Genomic DNA, 20,746 nt, shown 5'->3' with positions numbered 1-20,746 from the left:
GTAATGGTGGTGTAATACTACACCATTACACTATAATTTTTTTCAAGTTTTTCATTCTAATGTAGAATTAAAAACATACATTTTAATGAATAAATAAATGTATGTAAAATGCGTTTCAGCTCCTGCTAGTCTGCCTGTCTTGCAACTAGTTAGCCTAGGCTGTGGCAGCTAACTATGGCTGAAATAGTGCATCCGTGAAAAAAAAAATCAAGGAAACTGTCAGGCGGGACATCTAAAGTTATCAGTCATGAGAGAGGAGAGCGACAGGGAGAGTACGGAATCGGAGGCGAGCGATACGGAGAGATGCTTTGGAATGAGACCGAGAGAAGAAACCGAGCAGGAACCAGAGAAAGATGAGCTGGGGGGGATTGGGTTTTTTTCTTTAATGTGGCTGAAAATATGACACTATTTTCCCTGATCGTCTCTCATGTTGGGCCTATCTGCCTCTCAGCCTGCGTGTGCCCTCGCCCTCGCCCCTCTCCTCTTTGCTCTTTAAGTGACGGCTGGTGTGTAACGCTGTTGCACTTCATTGAAACTTGGTTGCTGTGTAGTTTCAGTGTCCTTTAAATGTGAAAGCGCATTGATATTTTGTCTTGTGTGCTCTGATTATTTGTGCATGATTAAACTTGATGCCTTTAATACAGTTATTAAAAAAAAAAAAAAAGCAATGGTGTATGATTTTTGAAGGAGCAGGGATTGGGGGTGCATCAGCCCGGTTGGTATATCTTTTCTATATACTAAACGGGTTGATGGTTTATTGACAAAAAAGATTGAGACCTGCAGGCGTAAAGCATGAAACAAACTTCAGAATGTTTTAAGAAAAAAAACATTGAGTAACACTTTTCTCAAAACCTTGTATTTTTGTTCCTATTTGTGATGGTTTTCCTGATGATCACCAACTGGAGGTCAGATTTACCCACTTTTTCATTTACCACCACATTACTGGGGCTCTTGATGCTGTTTTTTTTTTGTTGTTGCTATTTCATGCAAGGAAAGTAATGAGTTTGAGTTACTTTTTTTTTTTTTTTTTTTTTTGAGAAAGTTGCCGTGTCATTAGCTCATTAGTGAGACTATACATGTTTTAGCATGCATTTACAGGCAAGCGCATACATAGTTGCACACACACACACACACCCCAAACTACATTTTTGCATGCAACACAGAGCTATCGCCATGTCACTGCTGAAGGTCATTTCTGCATGTTAGCAGCTCGGAATGAACTTATGATTCTTTAATGAAGGTTTGGTGGAATTAATTAGTTAGCAATTAATTAGTTAGCATTCGTTTTACTACTATACCATGCAGTCACACACACACACACACACACACACACACACTTTATCCATCTTTACTTAACCGAAAGTCACGTCTGCACCATTTCTTTGCATGCATGGAGAAAACTGTGCAGGGCAGAAAGCAGTAATTGAGGTGATTTCTCATTTTAGCTCCATCAAGTTTTGTTCATTTGTGGTGTGGGCGGAGAGAGAGAGAGAGAGAGAGGGCAGACAGATAGGAGGATGAAGGAATGATTTAAAAAAAAAAGATAAAGGGAGGAAAGGAAGAGTGAGGGGGAGCAGGTAGAAGGAAGGAAAAGGGAGGCCATAAGAGAGACAAGCTGCGTTTCATTAATAGTTTCATTTTCCCCTCGTTAACTTGCCCTCGGTGCGGCGAAACAGCAGACGTCACGCGGAGGCCGTTTGGAGATTCGAGGGGAGTGTGAGCAGGAGAAAAGCGGCTCGTTTCAAGTCAGCAACATTTTGAGCTTTTCTACCTGCAGACTCAAGAAAACCACGCCGTTACATTTTCTACTGTTTACTGCATGGTGGTTAATATGAACCTCTGGAGTGACCACGGTGGGTGACTCGCTCCCTCAGCCCTCCAGGGGTCGATCTCACCAAGTTCACGTGAGCTGTTCAGACAAACGAAATGAAACTCACGATGGCGGTGGGTGTTCCCCCGAGGGTGAGTGCCAGGGGGGGAAGATGACAAGAGCGAGTCGAACCACGAAGCCGGAGAGTGATTCCAAGAAACACGGGATCATTGTTAAAAAGATAAATCACAGGTTTCAGTGCTTTTCCCTCGGAGCGCAGCACTCGAAAGGAAAGGAAGAACAAATCATTGACAAGGAAATACATGAGAGAGAGTGTGGGAGTGTGTTGGTGAGGGGGGTTTTAAGAGAAAAGGAGGGAAGAGAGCAAATAACCTTGAAGGAATGTTTGTCTTTCTTCCCTTTAGTAATGCAGACACTCTCTCCCCCTCACACACTTAAACAATCAAGCAGTTTTGGTGGAAGACATCCTCAGAGGACACAGTATTAATGAGTGGAGACTCCAATGAGCCTGGCATCTTTGAAGTGTCTCTCTCTCTCACTCACTCACTCACACACACACACACACACACACACACAACTATCTTTGAACTGTTAGCTCTGTGACTAATAGCATTGTGCTGGGCCCTTTGTCTGGATATTCCTGAGCCACACACACACACACACACACACCAAGATGTACACATGTAAATTTGCAGTTTCAAACACACACAGACTAGAATACAGACGTTTAGGAGCACACACATGCTGCACAGTATATACACACACAGGAGAACTAAGGCATATTGAATTTGTAATCTTAGAGATTCAGCAAGGAGTGGTTCAAAACACACAGAGCAACATGCAAAAATACCCACTTGTTATTAGGATTGTGAAAAGTGTTATTACATTGATATTTTGTTGATGTACATTGAATATTGATAATAAACATATGAAGCAGTTTCAATGCTTCTTTTCAACGTTATCCATAGCAGCAGAACCTCCCAACCAGTTTTAGTAGAGAAAGAAAACAGCAGAAGTGGTGCACATGAGATTAAAAAATACGGAAAGACAAAGATTTCATTACACCAATATGTAAACAATGCTGTAAAGCCCTGTCGACGAAGGGAGCCAACAGCTTAAGGATCCAATCTACATAAAAAAATGTGGAGAGCTGGTGAAAGGTGTTGTTTCAGCCTCACCGAAGCATTAAACAGTAAATATTAAAATATGTGTTGCTGTTTAACATAAGCAGAGGAAATGTTTGGGAGCAAATCTCTGGGACAAATAATAACACAATAGACATATTCCAAAATCTGACAGAAATTATACACCTCTTTAAATTCCTTTGCTAATCGCCTTCTCTCTCCTTGTTTTTGAACAAAATCAAGTGAATTTGTCTGATGGCGACCCAGCGTCATAGATCTGACGTCAAACTGAGGATCTGTATTCCACTTTTAGGTAGCCAGTTAGGAACAAAAAGGAAAACGTCACGCTGCCCATACCAGAGCGATATACCCTCTTGTGCAAGCAGGGCATTCTTGAGATTAAACGACAAATCACAAGGCGTCCGTCTTCTGGTGGCACCGGTGCCGTCCAGAGAAGGGGGATCTGGGGACACAGCATCGACTCAGGGAGCTATCCTCTGAAAGCAGGGTTAGGGTTAGGGTTAGGGTTAGGGTTAGGGTTAGGGTTAGTTAGTTAGTGACGCCTGGTCACCCTAGTTGAACATTACTCAGCACATTAGCCAGTTTTAGTCAAACTAACCTGCCTAAAACTATCAGGTCGGCCTAAGTAACAGTTGAGTCATGTCTCTATTGGAAAAATCAATTCACTAGTAAGTACAGTGAGATGCAGTTGTGCTTGACAACACACAACCCCTCTACTGTATATTATATTAATACAGTACAAATAGTTACTTTATCTTATTAAAATCCATTTTCATGCCCCTTAATATGTCATTTTCCCCCTTTGAGGTCAAAAACAGACAATATTTTCTTGGATATTGTATTGAAGTTAGAAATTCTAATACTGTGACAACCCTACTTGTTATACTGTCTGTGATTACAGGTGCAATTAGAGACAATTAGATACTGACTGATACATACTCATAAGTACTGGGTCCCACTGCTATGATATTGGTTCATTTGATGTATATTTATATAAATATATATATCTCCAGGGACATTAGCAGAAGCAGTAGGCTAAATGTGTGGAGATTTCTTTCTTTTGCTCTGTCTCTTTCTCCCTCCCTCTCTCGCTCTCGCTAGTCTGTGAATGCTCTGGACTGTCAAAGGCCAGAGAGCAGCCTGAAAATAAAAACGGAAGAGAAATTATCCATTAAAACAGCGGCTCTCCTTGAGGCATAATGCCTGTTTGAACAGAATCCCTCCAGCAGACAGAGTGTCTTGAGATCGATCCTCCACAAGTAGCATCACAGGCTCAGACAGCCGCGTGGGCAGCTAAAATGTCACATCATTAGTTGGTGCAACTTGTTGTGCTCCTCTAGCACCGCATAGCCTCTGCCCTCTGTTATTGTCCCTCTTCCTGTCTGTCTTTACTTCCCTCCATCTCCACTTCTCTTCAGTTTTTTTCTGTCCATTCCAGTGCAGTGACTAGTCTACAGTATAGAGCTGGTACCATTGGAGGACGGCCATCCACATCCTGTAGGAATCAATCCATAAAAATACCCGCCTGTTCCCACCACACTTCAGTAGTTTTGAATAGCGACATATCCTCCATTCCTGTTTAATTAGCTATTGCAATAACACAAAGAAATTCTGTGGTACTCTTCACAGCGGCTCGGTCCTGCAATTTCAAAAGCAGCAAGAGGAAAACTGCACCCAGTGCTTGGTGGTCTTGGCAAACAGATTAAAACACGTATCACAAACTTGGCAGTGCTTTTAGACTTTAGATTAAAATTTTAATTCTCTTTTTAACAAGGTCATTAAAACATCCTTTTGTCATCTTAAGAACATCACCAAAGTCCGACCTTTTTTTTTTTTTTTTTTTACACAAAAAGTTTCTGAAATGCTCATTCACCCTTTTATCTCCAGCCGTTTAGACTGTTGTACTTTGATTTTTCACTGGATGACCTAAAAATAATTACAGCTAGTTCTGCAGCCAAAATCACATTAAGATCACATTACCCCCTGTGCTGACCCTGCACTGGCTGCCTCTGTTGTTTAGAGCTGATTTTAGTTCTTTTACTTGTTTGTAAAGCTTTAAATGACCTTGCTGTTTCATTTTATGCTCCAGCCAGATTACAAAGGTCCTCCACCGCTTTTTTTTTTTTAAATGTTCCTAATGTGTCCCATAAAAGTACCAGTGAGGCTGCCCTCTGCTTTTATGCCCCTAGACTGTGAGCACACGGCCTTGGGATATTAAAATGGCCAGCTCCCTCAGTATTTTTAAAAGTAAATTAAAGACCTATCTTGTTCATCAGGCTTTTAATTTGGAGTAACATTATAGCCTTAGTTTTTAATTGTAATGTTTGGTTTTAATTTTTTTTATCCCTTGTGTTTTTTATTATAATTTATCGACTTTTATTTATTTATTTTATTTATTATTTAAAATTTTATTTTATTGTAATTTTTTGTCTATATCTGCAAAATTTTATTGTCTATTTTTGTTTATTTTTTTTGTGTTTTAATTTTGCTATGTGAAGCACTTTGGGCTGCATGTTTGTATGAAATGCGCTTATATAGAAAGTTGATTTGATGCACCAACACTGCAGTGAAAGACGGGTCCAAAAAGCTGGGTGAACATGAAGTGTGAACACCCTGCGCCGCCATGACTTGTCTTGTGCGCGGGAGTCGACGTCGCCGCAGTGTTCGTTTGAGAGGAATCTGCGGTGTTTTCCTTGACAGAGAGAGGGATGGAGATGAGTTGAGGAAGAGGGGGCGAGAAAGACGGAGTGAACTTGAAAAGAAATCATGATAGACGTTGACATAACGGTGGCACCACTTCCATCTTGGATTGATAAAGATTTCATACGTTCGCCAACTGTCTCGCCTCCTGTCTCTCTCTCTCTCTCTCTCTCTCTCTGTCTGTCCCGCTTCCTCTTTTTCCCTCCCCCACTTTCTCCTCCTCCTCCTGCTTTGACAGAATATGTCTTCTGTTTAGGCATGTAGCTTCCCATGTGAAGCACTTTATACATCTTGTGTGCAACAGTGTCTCATGGGAGTGTTTTGCGATTGCAAAACATTCTTGAAGAAACCACAAGACTTTTACTATAAATAAAATGTTTTCATAATGTCTCTCTCTTTCTTTTTTCCCTCCCCCTCTTTCTCCTCCTCCTCCCCCTCCTTGCCAAACTCTCTCCTCCACCTCCTCCGGTGTGCTTTGACAGAATATATCTTTTATTTAGGCTTATAGCTTTCCATGTGAAGCTTTTGCCAGCACTTTAAACATCTTACGTGCATCAGCTTCTCATGGGAATGTTTTGTGAGTGCAAAACATTCAGAAAGAAACCACGAGACTTTCATATAAATAAAATATTTTATGATGTCTCTGTCTCTCAAGGTCCTGAAGTCCCTCCCCCGTATTGAGGGCCGTCCCGGGACCTCTCTACCCCCCATGGACTTCAAGGCCCTTGAGGAGGGGCTCCGAGCGGCGCACGGTGATGACATCACCCCCGAGGATGTGATGTCAGCAGCCATGTACCCCAAAGTGTTCCAGGAGTTCAAAGAGTTCACTGGTGAGTGGGCAGACGTGTCCCGACCCGACATGGCAAAACGTGCACATCATGGGTTTTACACGTTACTGATCTTTGCAATCAGCATTTGAAAATAGCACATTAAATAATAGGGGTCAGTCAGTTTTGTCTGAGTTGTTCATTATTGAAACATGCATTTTGATATTGCTGCAAAATGTAATTATTGTGACATTTGGTTACACACATACACACACTCACCCGTTTGTGTTATTACTGGTGCTTGAAATTAGCACTAAACATGAGCACAATGCTGTTATTTCTATAGTTGAGAGGATATTCTAGGAATGTGCGCTTGTTCCTTCCCTCTCCAACACACATCCCTGTGTACGATCTTGCACAGATTTGAGGCAAAGTTGAGATTCTTGGGCAGCTATGCCACATCCATGCAGAGACCCTTTACAGCCCTATTATTATAAAATAACACCTTTCATTGGAGTATTACATGGGGTATGGCTTTATTAGCCATACTCCATATCACTCTTATTTTAAAGCATTGCCATCCTCAAGGATTAAAAATACTCATCATAGTGCAAGTCCTTTGATAGTACTTTGATTTTTATTTATTTCTGTCCCCTCCCTCCAGCTAATTTTGGCCCCGTGGACTGCCTCAGCACCAGGCTCTTCCTGGACGGCCCCAAGATTGCCGAAGAATTTGAGGTACAGAAGTGCAGTCTTTTCATCATGTGGCTATATTTGTGTCTTATTATAAGATAACACCTCAGACCAATCTGCATATTTAAGCCCAGTTATATTTAACCCATGCCATAGTATCCTATGGGATCTCCCTTTGTAAAACGGCAAATATGTTAATCACCTTAATTAAATGTATGCTGTACAAACCAGATATAATTTCAGGTTATGGTTTTTCTCCCAGCTGTGATGTCTTTGAAGTTTGATAGTGCAGAGTAGCAAGTGCAGTGTCGAAGGGCTGGGACAATAACGCAGCGAGGAGGAAAGAGATATTAGTTTTTATCAAGGGAACCAAACATGACACTTTTGATCCCGCTGGCTGTCAAGACTGGCCTTCCCCCACAGTAATAACTGACTCATTTTGTCAGATGATGTTTGAGATTGAACCAGTGAAATGCACTGAGGACCTGCACCTCAGAACAGAAAACAAGTCGATTTTCTAAAGCTTTATACGCTTCACATTTATTATCCAGCAGAAGAGCTGGTCAGGATTAGGTGATGTAGTCAGATAAAATAAATGAGGTGTATTGCCTTCTATGCAAACGGTTCAGTGGTGCTCAGGCATGTAACAAGCACTTTGTTAGAGAATATAATAAATGTCACTTTGAAAATTACTGCAGCGCCACAAAATTGGTAATGGTCAAATAGACAATCAAAGTATCTTGCCTGCGGTGGATTGAAGTCTAGATTGACAGGTAAGTCCAAACTGTTTTAGTGGAGCGATCACACCAGAAAGCTGTTAATACACGCGAACATCGTGTTTGAATCGACAGACATCTCTCTGGAGAGTTCCATTATGTTGATTGAATGTCTGGAAAAGTTTCTTTCTTACAGAGACAGTTGGATTGAAGAAGCTGTTTCTTGTAACTTGAATGATAGCCAGAGTTTCACAAACAACAAATATTTCATGGTGAGATTGACAGTGAAGTCTAAAGAGTTTGTTGAAACCACTGACAACAAACTTTGGGGGAGATTTCAGAATCAAAAGGCAGATCACAGCGAAATTTCTCTCCATTGAACTGGGTATGGCAAGAGAGGAGCCGGGAGAATTTCTCATTCAGAGTGTCGTCACATCAAGGCACACTTCTTGTGAAAACATTCAGCAAATTTAAACTGCAGGCCAACTTCTGAAAGGATGCGGCCAATCTTAACTTTGTTCTCTCAAAATTGACATTACATTAATTTAATGACAGATATAACTGACATGGCAGTGACTTAATATTGTGAAACAATAACTCAGACATAATATTCTGTATTAGATTAGATGTTTTATTTGTCCCTAATGCGGAAATTCATTCAAAACTGCACACAAAACATGGCACAGACCAACACACCATGACAGTGAGAGTGCACACATGGCAAAAAGAGAATTATATGAGCGCTTGGTGCTTTTAAGGATGGTAATAGAGTATAAGACAATGTTTTGAATTTGGCGTGAACACGAGAGACCTGCGACCAGATGGCTGAAAACAATCCGAAACGTTAGAGGATCTGGGACAGGTCCGAGAACATGTAACTTTGCTTTGATTGTGGTTTTACAGATATGTATTTGGAGGGGAGATGCTTTTCATTTTGCGACTGTATGCAAGGGTTTGAGAAATTCATTTTTACTGGAAGTAGTGAGCAGTGAAAAGAAATGAGCGCATGTTGTGGGATGAATTCAGTGATGCGATACAGTCGGAGGAGAAGATGCAGTTGGACGTTGAGAGTCTGTGGATGGACGTGTGTTTGCCTTCTTTGGAACAGGTCAGCATTGCTTTTGCTTGAGTGCCACCGAATTGGATTTTGCTTTCACTCTGTTGGCAGGTTTTTCATTACCTTGACTGCTTGCTTTGGAGAAACTGAAGTTTGTTTAACCTGCAAAAGAAGAGCTTGAAAGCTAGAAACCGTCCTCTTCATAAGCTTACAGAATCAGTTATCTTCCGTCATTTAAAACCTTGACTTAACTTCTTAACCTCTCTAGGCAGTGTGAATACATGGATGTTTTTTATTTAGTTCAAAAACCTTCTTTTTATTCAGACAGAAGTAAATCAAAGCCAGAACAGGAAAAGCCAAACAAACTTTTTGAATTCAAACATTAAATCCAGTCTGTTATGCGGATCTGAAACATGGAAAATTACCACCAGCACACTCAAACTGCAGACATTCATCAGCCGCTGCCTTGTGACGGCTCCTGGGAGTCTGCTGGCCAGACACACCACCAGCCTACTGGGAGCACCAAGCAAGAACCTGCAGAGCTTCAAATTAGGAGAAGAAAGTAGAGCTGGATAGGCCACACACTCAGAGGACAAGATAAATCAGTCACCAAACAGGCATTAACATGGAACCCACAAGGCAATAGAAACAGGAAGACCTAGAATCACCTGGAGAGGAAGACCAGAATAGATTGTGGCTGAGGGGCTGTCATGGCAGCAACTGGACCAAAAGGCACAAGACCAGAGAGGATGGAGGGCTTTAGTCGATAGTCTATGGTCCTTAGGTAATGTAAAGGCCAAAGTACAAACGAACTAGACCAGGGGTGGCAAACTGGTGCCATGAAGGGCTGAGAGGCTGCAGGTTTTCATTCCAACCGAAAACTGCACCAGGTGATTTCACTGATCACCCCACCTCCAAGCAGAGAGAAGGAACCAATCAGAGAAATCACCTCGTGCAGTTTTTGGTTGGAATGAAAACCTGCAGCCTCTCAGCCCTCCATTGCACCAATTACTATTGCCAAAGAGAGGAAATTCATAAAATGATCTGATTGCATTAGTCAGGAATGAAGGAGTGAATGTTTTGAACCCAAACAGCAATGTGGAGATCAAATTTCAACCGAAAGCTCTTTTGTCGAATATTTTACCTTTATGAACTAGGCTTCAGGTGAAAGTTCATAGCCGCTTTCCTTAGGGGACTTAGACAAGAATTCAAATGGAATGTCTTTGAAAAACCCATTTCTCCCAAAGGGAACATAATTAATTTCTGAGCAGTTTCACAATTCATTTTTTTAAACACACTGATGCTTTCTGTGTGCGTTTTATTCAGACTGTTTTTGTTAAATAGGCTGCTACAGGGACAGTTGAATCATCAGTCCATTATTCCCTTGGCTTTCATTTCTCTTCATTATTTCAATTTCATAACCTAAATGAAATTTGTCTTTTTGAGAGGTTTTTCATGCACTGGTGAAATCTAAAGATTAAAGGGGATCTGCGTATCACTCAGCCGTTCATTAGCTTTCACCTGGAATTTTCAGAGGCTTCTGGTCTGAACACGGCGTTTTCCTACAGTCAGCTTTCTACCAATATCGCTAGTAATAATAATCAAAAGAATACTAACAGTCAATTTATTTTTTCTCCCCCCACACGCTCCTCCTTTTCTTTCTTTCAGCAGGTTTGATTCAGTGTCATGAATAACACACATGCTGCAGTTTAGCAGACAGGGGTCCACAGGTGCTAGAGGCGACTGTGTTTAATAATTGCTTCATTTCAATGCTGCAATAATTGCTCCAGACTGTTGGCAATTGATTTTTTACATTACAAGGGAGTTCATTGACAGGGGGAGTCCCACCGCTTTGCTGCCATCTTATTTCGAAAGAATCAGAAGCTCAATTGATTGTGCTGATCCAGCACTGACCCCAAGAGGGGGTCAGGTCCCCTCTCGTCAATCACACATATCATTAATAAGTTCATAAGAGATCCTACAAATCAGTGTTTCTCAAAATTTGATATGAGACGCAACGCCTGACTATAGAATAATTAAAATAAATTCCCAAATTATTACAGTTCATTGATAGCGTCAGCGCTTTTAATGTGAAGCTTCTAGCTGTGCTTGTTGCCGTGTCATCGTCTCATATCCTTGCAACATACTGAAAAGTTTGACTTCAATAAAATATTCCTGACGACGGGTAGGTGCAGCATAAACAGCAGTCATCAAACTTGGGGCCATAACACAAATTACATATGAATTACCAAGAAAACAAGAAAGCCTTTGTTGTAGAGAAATGGGTTTGAGAGCGCAGGTTTAACATCCACCTGCAGACTTGCTCATGGCTATGTTTGCTTTTCTTGCAGTCCATATTTTCCAGCTGCCCTTTTTTAGAATTAGAAACCTTATAGTTAACCTGTCGTATCTTTCAAAGCAGCACACTTAGCACACATTTTATTTTGTCTCCTTTCAAAGTGACAGTCTTGTCATTTAGGTATTTTCCAAATGCGCCACTGTTCTTTTTTCCCTGTCTGTTTTGTTTTTTCTCAGTGTAATGTTTACCTTATCTCCAACCCATCAGAGCGCTCGTTGTCATTTTTCGAACATTTCAGACACCAGACTTCTGCTCGTCATCACACAGAAACAAAGCCGTTTTCCCCCTTTGTCATGACATCAGGTCCAATTAGGAGTCTGACATGAGATGTGTTGAAAGCATGTCAAAATGCAGATGTGTTAGATGTAATGTGATATTAATTTTTTAGGTCTTCCTTTTCTGCCCAATTCTTCACAGACTAAAAGAAGCACTTTTGATTGTCTCAGGAATTATTAAGCCAGCTATAGTCACCTTATCCAGTTCCTTTTTTTTTCCCAAGAAGAGAAATGTTCATTAGAAGGCTCCTGTCAAGTGGGTTACTCACTCAATAAATGCACAGGTTAAAAACTGCTTGTCAGATTCATTCACTGCATTGTGATTAAAGTCAAATTTAAAAAGATTACATGCAATATATTACTTAAGTGCCCTGTTGAAATATCAATCTTAAAATCTTAAATTTATACTTTTCTATAACTGATAGCTGGTTTTTATGTCATGTGAACTGCAACTGCCCTGGCAATCAAGCACCTATAAATAATGCAATAATGCATTGAAAATGTTAAAAGGTAGGTGGGTACCAGTGGGGAAAATTGAGTTTTCTGCATTCCTGACAAGTTCACTTGTAAGAGATATGAGTTCTTTGCCAGGCATCAGTGACAGTTTTATGGAAGTGCTAAATACGCTTGTGGCAGGTTGATTGTGTTCCCAGTAAATGACAGCTGCTGTGCACTTTGAGACACATTTGAGAATGAAAAACATATTATAGCCAAGAGTATAGGCGAGTCTAGTGAGCACACCCACTTCCTTGATAAGATACAGTAAAGTTTATCTATTATTCTTGTGACGATAGATAATGATATTTATGTAGAGTGTGTATGTTATATTTATGTGGGTGTGGTGGGGTCACCTCCATTTTACACTTTTCCTTCCCCCCTATTCCTCCTTTCCCAACTGTTCCTGTATAACTTAAGTACAACCAAAATTGCCACATTCAGGTTATTAATGGAGGGATATTTCTGGAAATGTTACTCAGCCAGTTGGCCAATTTTTGGCTTTATTACCATATTTGATGTTAAAATAATATGTATAGAGCTCCATAGAGCGCATCTTATAAAACAAGGACCACTGTATAAATCAAAGAGCAAAATAGGATGACAGTAGTTGATAGATGTGCTTATAGTTGATAGATGTGCTCAGCACAACAGGTCCACACCTGCTTGCTGCTGTAATCAAGTCATTCAGCTGCTCTTAGAAAGTCTGAGTCTGGATCCATCTGCTCCCCAGAATTACAGACTATATCCAAACATGCCCTGCGATGGACTGGTGACCTGTCCAAGGTGTGCCAAGGTGTTTCCCCACCCTCCACCCAATGAGTGCTTGGATAAGCTCCAGCATCCTGCAACCATAATTACGACAAGCAGCTTAGAAAATTAATGAATGAATGAATGAATGAATGAATGAACGAATATCCAAACATCCGTTCATATCCAAAGTCCTTGAGAAAGTGGTTGCCAAGCAACTCCTTTGTGTTCGAAGACAAAAGCTTTTTCTACAAATTCCAGTCTGTTGTACATTGTGCAGAATCTGCTTTTTTCAAGGTGCCTAAGAATATTTTGATGCATGCTGATGCTGTCTTGCTGCTGTTGGATCTCAGCACCAACATTGACACTATTGATCGCTCCATCTTCCTTGATATGTTTCAACCCAGATAGCACACACAGGTCTACCTTACATCCACTTGACTTTAAACTGATGAATAGATTATCATATTAATTTTGCCCTTACATAGTATTGTCATCAGCACATTGTCGGGCATATGTATCCATTTCAGATGTGATCCCTACATCATACTAATATAGTCTGGAGATCATTTTGAAGGCATGTCTCATAGTAAAACTGCGATGGAATGCTTATATAAGACCTACGTAAACAAGATGCTTTTTCTGATGTTCATTCAGTTGTAATCTTATGTCGACAGCCTATGTTTGGTCTGCCTCACTCACCTGCGGCGTACCCCAGGGCTCAATCTGTGGTCCCGTCCTCTTCGCCAAATTTAAATGTATCTCTCATTACAGCTACAGCAGTGGTACACAGCTGTATCTGCTATAGAGGGTGAATGACCTTAGTTACTGTCCTTGCTGGTGGCCTGCTTGGCACCTTCTCATGGCCTGTGCCTATTAGTGGTACACTGGAATTGCCTCCCCCTAAATATTAAAACTGCAGAGACTGTTAGAGGCCTTAAGGTGTTTAAAAACAAGCAGTAAGCAGTGTATTTTGTAATGTTTTTCTTCTCTCTTTGTGTAACTGGAGGATGTAACTGGCATACTTGAAGAAAAAGCTTATATAATCCTGAGACTGAGAACTCCAGTTGTTTTTCCTGTTCAGTCACCTAAAATATAAAATGGTTGTTACATCAGCAGGTGAGGCAACAGGCGAAACTGTCAGCTTCTGATTCTGTCTTAGTCTTCATTGACTGTTCATAACAGATCACTCTCTCAATACTTATAAAACACTATTAGCTGTCTATTCAAGCAAAAACTCTTGAGATCTAGTCAGCAAATGTTCACTATGTGAAGGACACAACGGATGTCTTGATCAAAATAGATTTAATTACCAAATCTGTTGAGCACTGACTTATCCTTAAAGCTCTACATTGTTGTTGTGGGAAGTAGATATAAAGCAGTCCATGGTAATCATCTGGAATTGCTTGGTGCTTAATTCCAAGGCCATCACAAATCCAATACAAGAGCCATCTCAGGCAAAGTGGCCCAACATTGAGCCTGGAAGATGCCTGTTAGTACTGTGAAAAGGACAAGGCTCTACTCAAATGTCATGTAATGTGATGTAAGCCACATTGCCATGAAGGTATTGTGTGTTCTCCTGTAAAGTTAATCAAAACCTACTTAGGCTCTTGCATTTTGCTGTTGAAAAGCAATTAACCACATCATGAAATAACATCTAGTCTCTGCTGAATGCACTCCTACAACACACACACACACACACACACGTAAACACATCATGATGTTATTCAGAATGGTGGGCCAACAGTGGGTCCCTCCAGTGGAATAGAGTTTGGAAGTCACAGTTTTACTCTCACACACACACACGTGCACACACACACATATACAATGCACACATTCAGAGTAAAAACATTGACTTATTTGTTATGCGCTGATGACTCATGCTATTAATCATGTTTGTCAGAAATAGAAAAACGATCCCTCACAAACACAGACAGTCACTCACGCCTAGTCAGTGCCAATGCTCATGGACACACGGATGTCAACGGTGCCACAATTATGTCTTTACTCCGTCACAGGCAGTCTGAGTCATTGATAAAGTCTTACAGGAATGACACGCTATTGAGTTTTATCTGAAACATACAGAAAGGAGTCAGAGCCAAAGAGCATGCTATATTTAGTTGGGGGGGGGGGGTATCAATTCACTTAAGTATTTTTAATTATTTTGTACAATAGTAAGCATTTTTTTTATTATTCCTGAATCTCAATAAATAGGGTTAGGGTAATGTTGAATCGCAACACTTGTACAATCACTCAGTCAGTGCTTACTCAATCACTGAATCATCAATACTTAGGTGCTTTAATACATAAAAGCTTGATGTGTATTGTTTTTGGAAATATGAGTCTCTAGAAGTCTCTGTCTCTACATGTAAGATTCAGCGTTTCCCATTGTCTAGTGTTAAAAAAAAAAAGCAAACAAATCATGATAAATTGTAATATCAAATCACAATACGTACAAATCACAATACATATTGAATTGGAGCCCAAATATCGCGATAGTGTCAAATCAGGAGATAAGCGTATTGGCCCAGTCCTAATATTGAGTGCAGTCTTCAGAAACTTTCAGTTATGAATTTTTTTTTTAAAACTATTTTACCGATCACAAAGTTTACCACATGCGTCCAGACCTCCACCTTGTTCTCTGACTCAGGTTTATTTATTTATTTATTGTACTGGGTTGCAGATTAATTATCAGGGGTAAAACGCCTGTTTTTATCTGACCATATGCACAGTCATGCATTTTTGTCAGTGTGTGTACAACTTTATGGTTCTTTCGTACACAAATTCAACTTCAAACACAAAGCTTGGAGAACTCCTCAAAAGAGGCATATATCTTTAACGGGAACACTTGTGGGGAAGACTGAGCAGGCACGCAGTGGGAAGAGGGAAGACAGTTTTGTACTTTGGCAAAGAGTTGCCAAGAGCCTGACAAAACAGTACAAGCAGGAGTGGAGATGGAAGGAGGGAATTGGGGAGAGTGACTTGACGGGTGGGAGAAACAGGGAGACATGGCATGAGTGCCAGATAGAAAGAAGAAAGATGCAACGAAAGAGGGTTGGGTACCAGAAATAGAGTGAGGGAGATAGATGAAGGGAGTTTGAGCACCCAGGAGAGAGAGAGAGAGAGAGCGAGCAAGAGAGGCAGAAAGAAATTGAGATCAATACATACCTACAGCGGTGTATATTTTTGTCTTTGCACTGAGACTGACTTTGGAATATCAATGGAGACTCAGCAACTGAGATGGCAACAGGAGAGGGAGGGAGAGAGAAACAAAAGGAATGAGAGGGGAAGGGTCAAGGGAAAAGAGGTGGATAGACACACAAGAGGGAAGAAAGAAAAGCAAAAAGAGCACGACAAAGGAAATTAATCACGGCTTGAGAGACAGAGCGGGAGAAATGGCCACAGAAATGGGCAGCAAAATAACAATACGAAATGGAAAGCTGTGACACATGGGAGGACCGACAAAGAGAAAGATTGAAAGCCAGAGAAAGGAAGGCAGACAAACGGAAAGATAGAAAAAATTAGTTTCAGACCGCAGAAGCGAAAGAGTTGAGAATGGGCGTGAGATAAATGAAGAAGTACAGTGGCCGGTGCCGAGGGAAAGACGAGCAAGACAGAACACGGCAGTGACCAGAATTGATATGAGAGGGAAACAGCCTGTCTGCTGTTGATAAAGAGGCAGAGTAATGTCTTTTCTTAAAACGACACACTTACAGGTGGCAGGTGAAGTCGCAAAAAATATGGACCTATATACACAAAGACAGGAAAAAGAGTTTTATTCCCCTCTCCCCCCATACCAGCCTGGCATCTTGCCTTTCTTTCACTCTTGCTTCCTCTCTTTATCTCTCCTATTGTCATTCTGTCTTTATCGTTTCCCCGTCTTTGATATGAGAATTGATATGTTCAGTGAACAGCCTGTCTGCTACACCTACATAGAGATATAAAGATTTTCATGTTTTTTTAATACTCTGAGGTAGCAGGCACTGTAAATCTTTAAAGTGCCTAGACAGACTATAGTAAGTGTGGTGTATGCAGTATATTTATCACAAATAGTGGTCTTATTCATGTCAGCCACCCCATACCTCTCTCTTTGCCTCTCTACCCCCTCTTGTATTGCATTTCCTTGAAAAGTAATCTTTTTGAAAGTAACCACCTATGAACTGATGTTACGGATGTAGTGTTTGCCTATATATTTTCATAATACACTTTTATGAGAGGATTTATTGAGTTTTTCTGCTTCATTACCATCACGTAAAGGGAACTTTGGGTTGCAAACGGGGCTAAAATTAAAGCAGCAGTTGATGAGACCAGACAGGGAGTTACTAACAGGGTATAGTGCAATAAAAAGTCACCCGTCAGTGTAAAATACCAGATTCTCAGACATAAGATGCCGCATCCTTTCATGTGTTAATTATGCCAAGTAATTATGATGGGAATAAATGAGTCCCCTGCGATGGACTGGCAACCTGTCTAGGGTGTTTTCCCGCCTTCCATTCAGTCCATTCTGGGATAGGCTCCAGCCCCCCTTGTGACCCTCAAAGGAAATAAGTGGTCTGGTCTCGCAAAAATGAATGACTGAACGAGGGCCTGGTTTTCTTATGCAGGACATCGGTTCAAACTGCTCTCCAAGGAGCTGAACAGGATTGGCCCTATCATCTCGCTTACCTCCTCTTCCATTTTTTCTCTTTGCCGCCTTATGTCTCTTCTGCCCTTCCTCTGTTCCCTCTGTCTCATCCTCCCCGCCTCCTCTGTGTGTCTTCATCCGTGTCTCAGGTGGAGCTGGAGAGGGGGAAGACCCTCCACATCAAGGCCTTGGCCCTAGGAGACCTGAACAAGGCTGGACAGAGAGAGGTCTTCTTCGAGCTGAACGGACAGCTCCGATCTGTGCTTGTCAAAGACACCGTCGCCATGAAGGTACATTGGAAGGGTGGAGGGGATGCATGTTGGAGGTAATGGATGGGTTGAGGGAGGTGGGGATGGTTGGAAGGAGGGAGGGATTGATGGATGGGAGGAACAGAAGAGTGGAGAAGATGGATGGCGATGGGAGACAGCTGTAATAGGTTGGTGGTTAGACATAGGGGGATAGCAGCATGGATGATGGAATTACGGGACAGGAAGAGGGAGGGATGGATAAATTAGACATAAGCGATTCAGAGAGAAGATAGATGTCAGCACAGGTGAACAACAGCTACCCTGAGGGTAAGTAGATAGTAGACAGTTGAAGGAGGGAAAGGTTACGCAGATGTTTGAGGTGATGATGCTCCAAGATGAGATGATGGATCTAAGTGGAGACGGTGGTGTTCCTGAAAGGCTTGTGTGATTTATGTGTTTAACTTAAATGCTTAGGTATCATAGCACACGATCGCATCAAATTGCGAGATAAGGCACTCGGCAAATCGAGGAGATTTTGAATCACGGGGGGAAATGGATGGGAGGCGTAGCTGAAGACTCGGGCGGCAGGAATGCTTCAGTGGGTGGTTGAATGAATGGTAAATGATTGAATGAATGGATCGATGGATGGTCAAGTGGGTAAATGGAGGCGGGGGTGTGTGGATGAATGGATGGATGATGGAACGGCTAGACCAATGCATGAAATATCTTTCTCCCTCCCCCCCCTAGGAAATGAAGTTCCATCCCAAGGCTCAGAAGTCTATTAAGGGCCAGGTTGGCGCGCCTATGCCTGGCAAAGTCCTGGAGGTCAAAGTGGAAGTTGGGTCCAAGGTCAGCTTATCATTACCTTCAGTCATTAATCGCTTCTGTGAGCTTGCATTGGACCATTTCCAACAGGGGCTCAAGTGTTTTCGCTATCTGTTTCTTTCAATTACCATTTGTTAATTAAACTGAGACACACACATACACAGTGTTTCTTGCCGTCTTACAATGTCAGCCGTTTTGTTCAAGCCTTGCTTGCTTTTGTTGTTTTTTTTTCCCAGTTTTGCACAGAGGAGAACAATGGCACATAATTCTGTAGCCAGTGTTTCTCAGTTTGTGAGACCCAGCAGCAATATATGGGCTATAACCTGGTGTTTGGTTATGCATCGCGGCCTGTCATCGCCTCCTTTATGTGCCATGCTTTGTCTGCATTTCTGTTGCATTAACCCTCTGCTACAGTGCTTGTTCAGCCACTTTTACATTGGACTCCTGTTTCCAATGCTCTGTAACCTCCCGTTTTTGATACTCTGCGTCATTATCTCCATTTTGAAAGGTGGAGAAGGGTCAGCCGCTGTGCGTCCTCTCAGCTATGAAGATGGAGACGGTGGTCAACTCCCCGCTGGCTGGAACTGTTAAGGCAGTCCACGTCGCAGCCGATGTGTCCCTGGAGGGAGACGACCTGATACTGGAGATTGAGGAGTAGAAAGAGAGGAGGTGGTGATAGGGAGGGAGGGAGGGAGGGAGGGATGGGAAAGTTCAAGAAAAAGGGAGAGGAAGGGCTAGTGAGAGGGAGACAATCTGATACTAGTGGTGGGAGTGGAACGGTGAGCAATGGAGAAAGCAGGGTGAAGAGAAGGAGGCATCCTTTAGTTTAACGTGAGGATGACACAACTCCATCAGTTTGGAGTGGAGACAAAAAAAAGGAAGCGGCCTGTGGAAGGCAGGAGGAGAGAACAGGCAGGGAGGATGGGGTAATCACAAAAAGCACAAGTCTCTTTGCGTGCAGTAAGACCTTATGCAGCTGCACCTCACTTTTGACACTTTGGAGCCAGTCAGTTTCCCAACATGTGTAAAAGAGTAAAAAACACGGCACCGCTGAAGAATACATCCACCTGTTGGGATGTCTTCATTGATGTAAGGCAAAGAAAGGCATTTAAAACTGCAAGTTAAACTCAAAACTGAACAACAGAAGTTGAATTTCAGTCATTTTGTTTTTTACAAAATGACCAATAATTTTCCTCAGTGCATCAGCTGATGTCCTGTCAACATTTGGAAACCCAGATAATATTTTAGGCCCTCTATAAATCTGAAACACTACTCTTAATACATTCCATGACTTCATAATGCTAGTCTTAAAATACGTGACAAAGTACAAATCTAACACTAACACTTAACACTTACGATAAATGGCACAATTTCCATTTCTGTGCCAGAATTATTGATTACTTACGCTGTTACTGAAAAGTGAGGAGGAGGTGAAAATGTTTGCATTGATGACTACTAAGTAGACAAAGAGAAATAGGTGCGTGGATGTATCATTGTTAAAGCATTATTTTGCACTGTGTTTTTACTTTTCTAGCACGGACGACACCTCTGCAAAATATTATCAGCTGTCAGCCTCCAACATTAGTCACCCTGCATTCAAGGAATGTTTAATCACCGTTCAGACTTTCACTTTTTCTTTTGCACATCACTTTTTTTTTCAATTACAACTGACAAAATGTAATTTTTGGGAAAGACAACAGAAAAACAGGGATTTAAAAAAAGTCAATATTTTGATCAACTGGTTTTGGTTAAGTATGTGTGATAGAAATATTGTTTTCACAGTAAAAGCATAACAAAAACAAGGCACTATGGGTAAACTGGGACTGCCAATGTTGGTGACTAAGTGTTCATGGAACCACACAGCGATGTGCATGCCAGGAACTTCAGACGTTATTTTTTTGAGTCTATTTTCTTATCAGGGTAACGGTAGAGGGCGGCTTATTATGTTTTGATGTTGACAGTAATGTATTCCAGATGATTCTTCATCTGTTCGGGGTTTGATTACATAGCCACAATTTTCCCATCATTGAAATCCCGAAGCAGATGGAGGCTGTAACAAGATTGTGTCTAAATGGAGCTCCACGCCACTTTTCAAACACAGGACGAACAGAACACTAACAGGACCGGAGATTTGATTTTTTCCAATCTACCTCTGTGTGATAAATTAAAGAAAGCCATTCAAGCCCTTCTCTGGTGTTTTGTACTTTGATATATAATGATATAATGTGGCGTGCTCCCAAGTTTCCACGCAGCCAACTGTG

General features: G+C 41.4%; 1 protein-coding gene across 4 annotated transcripts in view; it reads left to right on the top strand.

The window, feature by feature from the left end:
• pcxb (pyruvate carboxylase b) overlaps positions 1–19,143 on the top strand; it is a 322,918-nt gene extending 303,775 nt beyond the window's left edge. For all 4 annotated transcript variants that reach the window (XM_030076972.1, XM_030076974.1, XM_030076973.1 and 1 more), the window contains 5 exons: positions 6,332–6,506; positions 7,108–7,181; positions 17,562–17,702; positions 18,408–18,509; positions 18,994–19,143. In XM_030076972.1, the coding sequence (XP_029932832.1) occupies positions 6,332–6,506; positions 7,108–7,181; positions 17,562–17,702; positions 18,408–18,509; positions 18,994–19,143 (642 nt within the window). The remainder of the gene's footprint in view (positions 1–6,331; positions 6,507–7,107; positions 7,182–17,561; positions 17,703–18,407; positions 18,510–18,993) is intronic.
• Positions 19,144–20,746: the final 1,603 nt, after the last annotated feature.

This window comes from Myripristis murdjan, chromosome 18 (assembly GCF_902150065.1).
Source record: "Myripristis murdjan chromosome 18, fMyrMur1.1, whole genome shotgun sequence".
In the NCBI taxonomy this organism is placed as follows: domain Eukaryota; kingdom Metazoa; phylum Chordata; class Actinopteri; order Holocentriformes; family Holocentridae; genus Myripristis; species Myripristis murdjan.
This window is presented reverse-complemented; position numbering and strand designations above follow the sequence as displayed.